The sequence below is a fragment of the Malassezia japonica genome, chromosome 3 (assembly GCF_029542785.1).
Source record: "Malassezia japonica chromosome 3, complete sequence".
Taxonomy (NCBI): Eukaryota; Fungi; Basidiomycota; class Malasseziomycetes; order Malasseziales; family Malasseziaceae; genus Malassezia; species Malassezia japonica.
In genome coordinates this window covers 809,708-822,011 of record NC_083372.1, presented here as the reverse complement: position 1 = coordinate 822,011, position 12,304 = coordinate 809,708, and the positions used below count along the sequence as shown (strand labels likewise).

Genomic DNA, 12,304 nt, shown 5'->3' with positions numbered 1-12,304 from the left:
CATGATCGGTACGTATCCGTGCGCTGACCAGTCGTGGGATTGTCTGGCGGAATTGCCTCGGGCAAGTCGACTGTGTCGCGGCTTTTACAGGGCCACAATGTCCCCGTGGTTGATTTGGACGAGATCGCGAAGGAGGTCGTGCAGCCCGGCACGTCGACGCTCAAGCGGCTCGCACACACCTTTGGCGACGACATCCTGAACGCCGACGGCTCGCTGAACCGCGCCGAGCTCGGCCGCCGCGCATTCGGAAACAAGGAAGAGACAAAGAAGCTGAATGCGATCACGCACACGGCAATCCGGCGCGTCATGGCGTGGCGCCTCGTCAAGCTCTGGCTATTAGGCACGCGCCTTGTTGTCGTCGACACGCCGCTCCTGATCGAGGCGGGCCTGTACAAGTGGTGCTCGCAGACGGTACTGGTGTGGTGGTACGTACTCTTGCTCACGCAGCACGGACAAGCAGCAGCTGCACCGGATGCTCCAGCGCGACGGGCAGAGCAAAGGCCTCACCGAGGAGGACGCGCGCGCGCGTCTCGCCGCACAGCTTCCGCTCGCGTCCAAGCTCGCGTACGCGGACATAGTCATTGACAACTCGAGCGAGGCCGACGGCGCGTCGGAGCTCGTGCGCACCGAGGTCACGACGCTCGTCTCGCGCTGGCGGCTCGAGCAAGCCGAGCCGCTGCACCTCCTCTCGTGGCTGCTCTGCTGGCTCGTGCCTCCAATCGGCCTCATGTGGGGCTACGTGGTGGCGGTGGCGCATGCACGGCGCATCGCCTACCAGCAGGCGGAGCAGCGCTTCGCGGAGAAGGAGGAAAAGGACGTATAGACTATGTAGCGGCATTGCTGCCCCCTCCTTTCGTCGTACTGGGCGCCTTGACGCGCGTCGGGGGAATCGGCATCGAGCCGGGGAACGGGACACGCAAATTCCAGTTGCGCTCGAGGTGCAGCTGGATGTCCTTCACCTCGAGGCGGTCGCCTTTGCGGTGCTTCGCGAGGCGGCACCCAAACGACGTCACGCTCTCGATAAACTCGTCGGCAATCTCCAGGAGCAGGTCCTCGACATCGCCTTCAAGCTGCTCATTGGGGTCGATCTCGCTCACCAGCTCCTGCACCTTGCGCTTGGTCAACAGGCGGTTGTTGCCGCCGGCCGACGCGAGGCCGAGCTGCGAGACATTGCTCGAGCCAAGCACGTCGTTAAGGTTCGACGAAAACGAGTCGCCGTCCAGGCCGAGGTTCAGGCTATCGTCCACACCGGTGCTGTCGCCCGCACCAATCCCAAGCAGATCCTCCCAGTGCTGGCCACCACGCGGCGTGTTGAGCGATTTGCCGTTGCGGCCAAGAGGGTTCGGACGCACGAGCACCGGCGGCGTTCCGGTGACGGGCGTCGTGCCGAGGCCCTGGTTCAGCGTCGGGTGCGGTCCTTGGGCGTTCGGGAACGGCTGCGGCGTCGACGTGTGCTGCGCAATGAGGTTCGCTAGCGCACCGGTCGACGACTGTGGCGCACTGCCGCCCGTAGGCAGCAGCGACGAGGGCTGAGCAATGCCGGTCAGCGGCGTGCTGCTCGACACGTTGACATTTTGCGCATTCGGGCGCATGCCAGTCGCAGTGGCGCCCGACGGGGTCTCGGGCGCATTGCGCTCCGTCGTCGGCGTGTTGGTGCCTTGGACTTCGGCCGCAGCGCTTTTCGGCGTGCCTTTTGCGCCGGACTGCGGCGTGGACGGCACAGCGCCCGGGGTGCTCGCCGCGGGTTTTGTCTGCTGCGCCTGCGGCGGCGGCTGGGACTGCGGCGCAGCGACAGGCTGAGCGGGCGCCGCCTGCTGCTGGGCCTGGGGCTGCTGCTGCTGCTGCTGCTGCTGCTGCTGCAACATCAGCTGGTATTGCTGCTGGTCCTTTGCACGCGCCTGCTCACGTGCAAGCGCTACCTGGCGTGCGAGGTTCATCTGCTTCGTCTTGAGCTCATTGTACAAGTTTTGTTGCTGCTGTTTTTCCTGGGCCGAGATCGATGGGTTCCGCAGCGAAGCCTCGAGGTGCGAGATATTCAGCATGAGCGGCGACATGACCTTGTTGAACTGCTCCATGAGCATCGCCTCGTGGTTTGGCATCTGGGCGTGCTGCCCGAGTCCCTGCATCGGCGGTTTCGGCGCGGCCTGTGCGGCGGGCTGCTGGAGATAGCCGGGCTGCTGCGCCGAGCTGCCCGCCTCATTCGCAAAGCCTTGCTGCATAGGCCGCTGTGCTCCCATCGCCTGTGCACCCTGGCGCTGCTGCTGCTGTCCGAGAATCGCGCGGATCTGGGTGAGTCGGGCGGAGGACGCACCTGCTGCAGCTGCTCGGGGCTCACTTTTCCCTCGCGTGCCGCGTTGACGATCGCCGCGAGCCCTTCCGGGTTATTCGCAAGCAGCGGCTGGAGCCCCTGCATCGTGTTCGGTGGGAGACCCGCTCCCGCAATCCCGCGTCCCTGCATGTTCGGCGGCACGTTGCCGTTGCCTCCCGGACCAGTCGACCCCATCGTGGCGGCGCGACGACCGAAAAACCACGTGACACGCCGAGGAGCGCGTGTGGAGGTTCGCCGCCGACGATGCAGCCGACGCCGGACATTGCGCACGTCCAGCGCGGCGTGTACGCCGATGCGGTGTACGATCCGGCCGAGGACACGTTTGCGCTGATGGATGCATTGGAGGAAGATGCAAAAGAAATAGCGAATGCGACGCTCTGTGTAGAAATCGGGAGCGGAAGTGGCTGCGTCTCGGCATTTGTCGCACAGATGGTGGGGACATCGGCGGGTAGGTAGCGAGGCTAAGGCAGCCTACATATGCACAGACATTAACCGGGTTGCGACAGAGTGCACGGTGGAGACGGCGGCACGAAACAAGGTGTCGCTCGAGCCGGTGCTGACGTCGACGCTCGACGCCCTTCTGCCGCGCACCAGCGGCCAGGTCGACCTTCTCCTGTTCAATCCGCCGTACGTTGTGACGAGCGACGAGGAAGAGTCCGCAGCGCAGGCTCATGCGGCACTGGGCGGCGCGTGGGCGGGTGGCACGTACGGCACGGCGCTGCTCCAGCGCATCCTCGACCAGGGGCTCATCGAGCAGTCTCTCGCGCCGGGCGGCCGCTTGTACCTGGTCGCAATCAAGCAAAACGACCCGGACGGGCTCGTGGCACAGCTGCAAAAGCGCGGCCTAGAAGCCGAGGTGGTCCTCAAAAGGCGTGCAAATCGTGAGCTACTCCATATTCTACGTGCCATTAAGCCCTAGGCCATCGTCCATAGCTCGGCCACCGCATCGTACGACATGGTCGCGCGCCGCGCCTCGTCCAGCTCTTCCTTATCTTGTGTGGGGAAGGCATAGTGCCGCAGGCGCTTACGCGTCTCGCGGCGGATCGCCACGTCGACATTGCCCGACTTGCCGGGCAGCATGGGCGGCACGGCCAGCGTCACGTCCAGCGGCTCGGTCGCAGGCGGCGCACGGCGCTTGGCTTTTTCCTTGTGCTGCAGCGTCTTGCGCGCCTCGTTGTCAAAGAGTGTGCCGTACGTCGTGTCGAGGAACTCTTCCAGGACATAGCGCTGCTGCGTAAAGGGCTCGGCAAGGATGCTCGCAAAGGTCGTCACCGCACCGAGGTAGTGCGTGTCGCCGCCGGCATCGCCGCCACGCTGCTGCTGCGTCTGACTGAGGCGGAATGCGCCAAAGGACGCAATCTCCCACAGCGAGCTCTCCAGCGCGCCCGTGTACAAGGGGTTCGGCTCGCGCGCATCAAATCCGTCCTGCAGACCGCTGGGGCCGACGGCAAGATGGTCGCCCTCCCACTCGCGGTGGATCATCGGCATACAGCTGGGGTGCCGCTTGAGCAGGTTCCACACAAACGGCACAATCTCGACAATCGCCGCAGGCGTCGCACGCAGCGACAGTCGGCTCAGGCGCTTGAGAAACGACGCGATAATCGCAACCGGGAGGTGCGACGAGCCCAGGAACGTGTCGAGCATGCGCATGAAGCGCGAGCGGTACTTGGTATGCATCACCGACGCATCGAGGAGTGCGTACAGGCGAGTGTAAAAGGCGGGGTAGTCGAGATTGTGCGACACAATCAGCGTAAACAGACCATTCAGCGCAAGCAGCGCAGTCGTCCCACGCGCATCCAGACAGTCGACAAGGAAGTCGTGGAGCATATTCGGCTTGGGCAGATGGGGAAGAATCTGTGCATGCAGACGCACGAGCGTGTCGTGCGTCTCGGCGAGGGAAAAGGTGCCACCATGGACGACGGTCGCGCCACTCGCGTCGACGTGCGACGCAGGCAGCAGCAAACTCAGCCACGCAGCGGCAAAAGCCTGGCGCTGCGCAGCAAGGCCGTGCATCGACTCACGTAGCCCCTTGCCCCGCTGGCGCGAGCGACGGCCGTGGCCAGACACAGGTGCACTCGGCTCCTCGTCCATCTCCTCGTCCGTGTCGGAAAACATCGGCGCAGACTCTTCAGCCTCTTTGATCGTCTCGTCGTCGCTTCCTTCGCCGTCCTCGCCAAACTTGGGCTTTGTACTTTTCTTGGCCTTTTTCTTCGGCGGGGCTTTGGCAAGGTGCGGCACAAGGAAGTTGTTGAGGTGCGACTCCTTGGTCGGAATTGCAGTGATGCGTGCCAGCAGCGTGCGCGCGCGCGAGCGGACATGCTGGTTCATTGCGCTCGCATCCGGAATTGCGCGCAGGATGCGGCTCACTTCGCGGCAGAACGAGTAGCGCACATCATCGTAAACCTCGAGGTACGACTCGGCAAGCGCATCAATTACGTCCTCTGCCACGTCGCGGAAAAGTAGCGTGCGGACGAGGAGGCGGAACGGCGACGTCGACCACTTTCCTGTATGCTTACCGGCCTCGTCGGAGGCAAGCGCCTCGGACGCAGCCGACTCGAGTGCCATGCTTACCTCGAGAGCCGCGAGGCGCACCGACGACACGGGCGAGCAGAGAAGTGTCTCGTGCACCAAGTCAATAAAGGTATTCCACTGCTCCTTGAGCCAGCGCGCGACTTGTGCGGCGGGATCAGCACTCGCCTCGCCAAGCGCGAGGCGTCCAGCATCGGTTACATGCGCCACATCCAGCGTTCCGGATGCACAGAGCGCCACAAAGCTCTGCGACACTACACGAACGGCCAGCGTGAGTGCTTTGAGGTGCGACCTGTCTTCGTCGCCGTCGACGAGCTGCTTATGCAGTGAGCGCACAATCTCCTGCAGCTCTACGACCGGGTTTAAATCGGTAGACGCAGCAAGCTGCGCCTGGATGGCCTTGACGCGCTCCAGCGGCGCCTCGCTTGCTCCTCGCTTCATCGCAGACAGAAAAAAAGCCGCTACGCCTCCACCCCTCCACTACCTCCACCACGCATGGTGGCCTGGGCGTGGGCTGTGTTGTGGGTGCTGGCGGTCGCCCGCGCAGCACAGTGCGCGGCGTCGGCTCGCCTCTCGCACGAAGGGCTCTTTATCAATCTTCCACACGCGCCGACTTTGACGCTGTACGTCGACTCTTCGTTTGTCGACAATACAACATTACATATCCATCCACTGCGGGTGCGAACCGCTGCCGAGGTCGCCGAGTGCGTTGCGCCCAATGCGACATCGATCGAGGCATGTGAGGTGCAGGATGTACAAGGAGCCCATGCGAGTGCCTATGTACACCACCTCTCGGCCTCCGATCGGCACCCGGACGGAGGCATTCCTATCGCACCCTTGCAGCACGGCGCACAGCGCGCCGATCCCCTGACCTGGCTCATGGACGAGCGACTAGGGGACAGCCTGCGGAGCGTAGTTCTCACGCTACGCACGCCAAAATACAAGCGCACATGGTGGCTCGGCCACCTGTCCCTTGCGCCAAAACGTCGCGCACGTTGGCCGATTGCAGCGGCTGATACGGCGACGCGCGACGGACTTGTGGTGCGCAACGCACACAACGGCTCATGGGATGGGCGCGCGGTCCGCATCAGTGGAACGATGCAGGACCCATTCCTTCCCCGGTCGCGCTTGCATGCCTACGCACAAAATAGCTCGTGGGCGCGGGGCGTGACGGTGCGGACACGTACCGGCGGCGCTCCCGTCTATCTACGCTCGCCGGTGCGTGGCACGGTCGTATGGAGCGCGGCGTACACCTACGTACGCCCGCCGACCTCCGGTCCGCAGGCCACGCGCAACAATGAGCTGGACTGGTGCGTCATGGTCCGCGACGAGTGGGGCATGGTCTACCAAGTCTTTGGCATCGAGCGCGGCACGGCGCAAGTGCGTGCAGGCGACAGCGTGCAAGCCGGATCAGTGCTTGGAACGGCGCACCGCACGCAGTTGAGCCTCATGCCGTGGAGTCACGCACCGCCGGCCGATCCGCCGAAGCGGTACGAAGAGCAAGGCTTTCTGCCGTACCCGTACCGCTTCCGCCGCCTCGAGGTGCGTGTCGGGCGCATTCCGTGCGATACACCCGGTGCGCCGTGCTTTGACCCCGAAAAGGCGTGGACGTACTACCACCCCCAGCTGGCGCTTGTGCCACGCGAGGCGCCATCCCGTGCGCCGCCCTTTACCGAGCCGCGCCAGGTCTATTTTGCGCCTGCGAGCCGCACGCCGCTCCTCACCCCCCCGCTTGCCTTTCCGCGGCACGCCGCGGCGCACCCAATGCCGCTCTCTGGAGAAGTGGAGATCTTTAGTCCCTTCCAGGCGTTTGAAGAGACGCTGGGCGACGTCGACGACGCCTACGACCCGATTGCGCTCTATGCGCTCGACTGGTCCGCGGCACCCCGCACCTCTCGTGCGTTGTGCACTGCCAAAGACGCATACTGGCGGCGCGCGTTTGAGCACAGCCGCCTAGCGCCGAATACGTCGCTGTGGGCGCACTATGTGCCGACGCTCGTTGTTGCGAGTGCCGGCGGGAATGCGCTGCGTGCGCAGCTCAAGAGCCAGTTTGACGAAAAAGAGCGCGGGCTCGTGTACTGTGCGACGCGCACGTCGCTCGGCCACCTGTCGCTGCAAGGTGCGTGGAACATTACCGCCGAGCCGACGCGTGGCGAGCACCGTGTCGCGGTGCGTGCGCGCGACCTCTACGGCAACACGGCATGCACCGAGACGATTGTGCGTCTCGTCGACCCCACAACGCCGCATCCGAACCCCTGGGTCCCCCGTGCGTGGCACACCTGGGTCCTGCAGACGACGCTCGTCGGCCTTCCTGCCGCCGCCGCGGCTCTGCTGACTGGTATAGCGCGTGGATTATGGATCCTCCTGTAATTCTACACATATGGGCGCAACGAGTAGAGCAGCACCCGTCCGCGGCTGTTGCCGATCGCCATATACTGGCTTTCCGACGAAAAGTCGAGCGTCGTGACGTGGCCGAGCGGCGTGCCGGCCGTCGGCCAATTCGCATAGGTCTGCAGCGTCGGAACGTGCACAACACGCAGCGCGTCCTTCTTGTTGCGCGATGCGAGCGCAAGGAGCTGCGCGTCGTGGCTGTACTGCATCGTGGTGATCGCCGTCGTGAGGTTGCCGAGCGCCTTGCGGGGCGTCAGGCGCACATCGTCCGTCACCGGCGCCTCGGCCGGCGTCGCAAGGAGCGCATCGAGCGTCGAGCTCTGTGTCGCACCCTCATCCGCACCACCGTACACGTTCACCACGCCACTGTTTGATCCGATCGACCAGGTGGACGGGACGAGGGACGAAGCGGGCGATGCCTCGAGGCCTTTGGCGCCAAAGAGGCCCGTATCGTACGCGGTAACCGGGCACGCCCTGCTGCGCATGTCCCATACGTGAACGCGTCCCTCGGTCGAGAGGGTGAGGAGGCGGTACGCATCGCCGGCCGGCGCCCAGGCCATACCGGCCAGAGGCGCGTTCATGCGCAGCTCGCCAATGCGCTGGCCGCCGGTCTGAGCCGCAGCGCCGCCCGCACCCCAGTCGAGCAGATGCACCTGGCCGCGGCGGCCGCCGACAGCGACCATGCGCGACGCTGCGCCCGGCTCAAAGCGAATAAAGCTCAGGTCGCGCTCCGCGCCCGCATCGGCTTCCGTGCCGCCCGCGCTGGACACGACGCGCCCTGCACCGCGCCACGGCGACGAGCAGAGCGTCTTGCCGGAGCGGATATCGTAGGCATACAGGTACGGCCGCGGCCCCGCAATCAGCACCGACGTGCCGGCGGGATTGAACTGGGCCGTCTTGATGGGCATATCGGGAACGTGCAGCGTTTCCAGCAGCGGATTCGTCGTTCCATTCACTTGAAAGAGGCGCACACGGCGGTCGCGCGACGCCGTAAGCAGGACATGCGTCCGCGCGCTCGGGTGGAACTGCACCTGCTCGATTGCAGCCGGCTCGGCGACGCGCCCCTGCATCTCATTGGCATCGCGCAGGCGCTCGACCTCGAGGCGCTCCGGCGAGAGGTGTGCACGGTTCGACTTTTTGGTCACCAGCCCCGACTCGCTCGAGAGCAGGTCGCGGAGAAGCGGCGCGCTCCATGCGCTCGGCTCGCCTTGCGACGCACTGGCCCATGCCGGGCGCGGGTGCATGCGTTCGTACTGTTTCCGCAGACGGCGCTGGTACTCGGCGCCGTTGACGTACTGCTCGTCCGGCGCCGCACGCAGTTTGCGCAGCTTTTTCGTGCCCCGCACGCTGCCGTCGAGCGCGCGTGCGTTCGGGCCTGCGAGCGGCACCATGATCCGCTCGTCGTCCGCGTCGACCCACGCCGCTTCCGGCGCACGCACTTCCGGCTTGGCATCCGCGACGTCCACATCGAGCGCAAAGAGCTCGCTGTCGTCCGCGTCTTCTGCCGTATTGTCAATATCAACGCTCCGCACGGTCTGTGCACCGCCAAAGAGGCGCTGCGACAGCCGCTGCTCCTCAGCCTCCAGGCGTCCGGCGCCGCGCTCGCTCATGACGGGGGACGCAAACACTTTTTTTCGCCACGTGACGTTGCGAAGGAGCGAAGCCACCTCGATGGAACTCCACGCGCCGGACGCGGTGTGCCCTGTGCCGCACGCAGAGTCGCAGCCTTTGCCGCCAGGGCACCCCCCGGTGCTAGAGGCGAAGCCGTCGTCGCTGCAGCCGCCGACCGGCGAGCACTGCATTTTCTTCCGCCAGCCGGAGGAGAAACTAACCGAGGTCGAGGACGTGCCGACGCCGGACGCGGCCGACGTCAACGCCGCGCAGCAGGCCGTTTCGCCGGACTATTTACTGGTGCTCGCGAGCCGCACGAGCGCCTTGGCCGTGTGTCAGGCCGAACATGTGCAGGCGATGCTCGAGGCGCGCTACGGCGAGTCGTCGCCGGTGTTTGCGAATAATGTCCCGAGCGAGCTGCAAACAGATGTGGACGCGATCCGCAGCCGCCTCGCCGAGATCTCGCCGGATCCGTGCGCGCTGCAGCCCTTTTCCTTCCCGGCGCGCACGATGCGCACGGCAGGCGACGTAAACCTCCGTTCGCCGCTCTACGTGATCGGCGGCGAGGGCCGTGCGATCTGGACCAAGGAGCTAGAGGTGGCACTCGCTGCCGGTGGCGTCGATGCGATCGTGCACAGTCTCAAGGACGTGCCGACGACGCTCCCCAAGAACCTCGAGCTCGCGGCGATCCTCGAGCGCGAAGACCCCCGCGATGCGCTCGTCGTCAAGGCCGACCTGCCTTATACGTCCCTGGACGAGATGCCCAAGGGATCGGTGATTGGCACCTCGTCGGTGCGTCGCGTGGCGCTCCTCCGCCGCGCGTATCCCCACCTGATGTTTAGCGATGTGGTACGTCTCCCTACTCACCCAGCGTGGCAATATCCAGACGCGCCTCGCCAAGCTCGACGCCGACCAAGGACCGTACACGGCGCTGGTCCTCGCGGCAGCGGGCCTCAAGCGCATGGACCTCGCCGGGCGCATTACATCCTATCTCACGGCGCCCGTCATGCTCCACGCCGTCGGCCAAGGCTCGCTCGGTGTCGAGGTGCGTACGCCGCAAAACTCGCCGCGCGACGAGCGTGTGCGGCGCCTGATTCAAAGCATCGGCGACTGGCGGGCGACATGGCGGTGCTCGGCAGAGCGCGCGCTGCTGCACCGCATGGAAGGCGGGTGCTCGATTCCCCTGGGTGTCGCCACCTCATTTAGTGATCACAACCAGATCGAGGCGGTGCGCAACGAGCCAAGCGCCACGCCGGCGCAACTCCAGGCGCAGGGCAAGGCGGCCAGTGCGCCGCGCGACATTTCCTTCCGCGTACCCCCGCCAGAGGGCCGCGAGCTTACGCTGCGTGCGGTGATTGTGTCGCTCGACGGCTCGCGCAGCTGCGAGCACGCCGAGACCAAGCTGTGCAAGACGCTCGAGGACGCCGTAGCGCTCGGTATCCAGGTCGCCGACGACCTCGAGCACCGCCAGGGCGCACGCGAGATCCTCGACGAGGTCGAGCACCACCGCCGCCTTGCCGAGCAGGCCGACGAAAAGCGCCGGGCGCAGCCACAAAGCGCGAACCACGCCGCAGAGATCGATCGTCGCGGCGAGCCGCGCACCGACGGCGAGCCCAAGGTGTGGGAAGTCTAACTATCTACATGAAAATAGACCACCTCGGCGAGTAGCACGCCGAGTCCGGCCGCCGCCGCAGGGAATAGGGTCACGAGGCACCAGACAAGGAATTGCCCGGCTCGCACATGGATGCGGTGGTGCGCGAGCGAGTCGCGCCACAGCAGGCCCGCAAGACTCGCGGCAAACGTCCCGCCCAGTGCGCCCATATTGGAGCCAAACGCAACCGAGTACATGCCAGCCTTGATGACCAGCGCGCGCTGTGCCTCACCCAGTGCGCCGGTGAACGCAGGGTTCTGCATGACCTTGGTCAGGAGAATCGTCGCGCCGATATTCGTGCCGCCAAACTGGGTGAGTTGCGATACGTACATTGCACAGGACCATGCTCAGGAACGACATGAAAAATGTCGTGGCCGCCGCGCCGTGTGCACACACGCGCACGACGCCTTTTGCCATAATCGTGACAAAACCGACATGAGAGAGACCTTGCACAAGAATAAACATGCCAAACGCAAACGGCACAAGGTCGAGCGGCAGGCGCCGCAGCGTCGCCGACGTCGCGGGAAAGATGCGGACCATGCGGCGCACCGGCCCTTGCTGCGTCGCGGGCGCAGTGCTTTTGCGGTACGCCCCGATATCCGCAATCAGGTCGCGCAAAAAGCACAGCACTGCACCGGGCACACCGATTTGGTACACTTTGACCTCGCCCATGACGCTCGTACCGATCAACGTGCCGAGCACCGCGAGCATCACGACCGAGCAAAAAATGGCGCCAAACGGATCGGCGAGCAACAGCCGCGGCTGGATATCGGGCGAGTGGATCTTGTGTGGTATAAAGACATAGACTCGCCGATCGTCCGTCACGCTGCCGTTCAAGCGCGCGAGCGCCGTGGTGAAACGCTGCATCGGAATGTGCTCCGCCTTGTCGCTGGGAAGGCGCGTAGTGCGAAAGTAGACCATGAGCGTAGCCAGTGCCACGATCGCCGCGACGAACGAGGGGAGCACCATATAGGCAGTGTACTCGACAAACGACACTTCAAAGCCGCTCGCAATCACAAGGTTGGTCGGATTCGACGAGACGAGCACGGCCGAGGCGACATTCGCGGCCACAAACTGCGCCCAGATCCAGGCACTGGGCGGCGTGATGCCGGCGACGCGCGTAATATACACAAGAAAGGCCGTCCCGCTGAGAATCACAGGATCGTTGCCCAGCACCACACCTGCAATCCACAAGAAAAGATAAAGAAAAATGTAAAGTACACGCCCGTCAAAGGCGGCACGTTGGCACACATGGCACGCCAGGAACCGAAGCAGGCCGGTCGTGTCGAGCGAGATGGCAATGTACGCGAGACTCAGGAACAAGGCAAGCACATCGTAGGGGTACACGGCCGAGTCACCTGCAATACCCTTGCGCACCTCTGCGCCTCCGATACTCGTGGTGGCGAGCAGGAGAAGGACGCCAATGACGGGCGCCGTCGTGTGCGTCAGCGGGAGCCAGATGCGTTTGTTGTCAGCGGTCGACACGCTCGGCGCAGGCTCGCTTCCTAGATCGTCCGAGACGCTTGTCGCGCTGCTAGCCCCCTTTTCGCCACCGACCGACGCCTGGTCGAGCGGGTCGCGCTTCCCTTCGTCCGCCCTGGGGATATCGAGCGCAGTGTACATGCGCAGTGCAAGGCGGCGCAGCGGCCTACTCACCACCATCGGCAACGGGATATACACGGGAAAAATGCATAGGAACGACACAATCGCAAACACCACCACCACCACGATCCCGTGCCCATCCAGCGCTGCGCGTTGCTCGTCCGGCATGGTGGTGTTCGCACGTGCCTCCA

The 12,304-nt window shown here is 64.8% G+C and overlaps 8 protein-coding genes across 8 annotated transcripts; 4 read left to right on the top strand and 4 right to left on the bottom strand.

Moving 5' to 3' along the window:
- Position 1: 1 nt before the first annotated feature.
- CAB5 (dephospho-CoA kinase) lies at positions 2-823 on the top strand (the record flags this gene model as incomplete). The annotated part of the gene is made up of 3 exons (XM_060266212.1): positions 2-8; positions 32-425; positions 448-823. The coding sequence occupies 3 exons, from the start codon at positions 2-4 to the stop codon at positions 821-823; spliced, it is 777 nt and encodes a 258-aa protein (XP_060122195.1).
- Position 824: 1 nt separating this feature from the next.
- Positions 825-2,503, bottom strand: MJAP1_002269 (uncharacterized protein; the record flags this gene model as incomplete). Its single annotated transcript, XM_060266211.1, has 2 exons — positions 825-2,285; positions 2,312-2,503. 2 exons carry the CDS (start codon positions 2,501-2,503, stop codon positions 825-827), a joined length of 1,653 nt encoding a protein of 550 aa, XP_060122194.1.
- Positions 2,504-2,572: 69 nt separating this feature from the next.
- MTQ2 (peptide chain release factor N(5)-glutamine methyltransferase) lies at positions 2,573-3,177 on the top strand (the record flags this gene model as incomplete). Its single annotated transcript, XM_060266210.1, has 3 exons — positions 2,573-2,777; positions 2,800-3,145; positions 3,168-3,177. The coding sequence occupies 3 exons, from the start codon at positions 2,573-2,575 to the stop codon at positions 3,175-3,177; spliced, it is 561 nt and encodes a 186-aa protein (XP_060122193.1).
- A 67-nt stretch (positions 3,178-3,244) lies between these two features.
- Positions 3,245-5,299, bottom strand: NOC4 (Maturation and nuclear export of 40S ribosomal subunits interacting protein; the record flags this gene model as incomplete). The annotated part of the gene is made up of 1 exon (XM_060266209.1): positions 3,245-5,299. One exon carries the CDS (start codon positions 5,297-5,299, stop codon positions 3,245-3,247), a length of 2,055 nt encoding a protein of 684 aa, XP_060122192.1.
- Positions 5,300-5,956: 657 nt separating this feature from the next.
- Positions 5,957-7,228, top strand: MJAP1_002266 (uncharacterized protein; the record flags this gene model as incomplete). Its single annotated transcript, XM_060266208.1, has 1 exon — positions 5,957-7,228. The coding sequence occupies one exon, from the start codon at positions 5,957-5,959 to the stop codon at positions 7,226-7,228; it is 1,272 nt and encodes a 423-aa protein (XP_060122191.1).
- Positions 7,229-7,230: 2 nt separating this feature from the next.
- UTP18 (U3 snoRNP protein) lies at positions 7,231-8,859 on the bottom strand (the record flags this gene model as incomplete). The annotated part of the gene is made up of 1 exon (XM_060266207.1): positions 7,231-8,859. One exon carries the CDS (start codon positions 8,857-8,859, stop codon positions 7,231-7,233), a length of 1,629 nt encoding a protein of 542 aa, XP_060122190.1.
- Positions 8,860-8,920: 61 nt separating this feature from the next.
- On the top strand, positions 8,921-10,493 carry HEM3 (hydroxymethylbilane synthase; the record flags this gene model as incomplete). Its single annotated transcript, XM_060266206.1, has 2 exons — positions 8,921-9,709; positions 9,732-10,493. The coding sequence occupies 2 exons, from the start codon at positions 8,921-8,923 to the stop codon at positions 10,491-10,493; spliced, it is 1,551 nt and encodes a 516-aa protein (XP_060122189.1).
- A 70-nt stretch (positions 10,494-10,563) lies between these two features.
- Positions 10,564-12,281, bottom strand: MJAP1_002263 (uncharacterized protein; the record flags this gene model as incomplete). The annotated part of the gene is made up of 3 exons (XM_060266205.1): positions 10,564-10,593; positions 10,646-10,819; positions 10,842-12,281. The coding sequence occupies 3 exons, from the start codon at positions 12,279-12,281 to the stop codon at positions 10,564-10,566; spliced, it is 1,644 nt and encodes a 547-aa protein (XP_060122188.1).
- Positions 12,282-12,304: the final 23 nt, after the last annotated feature.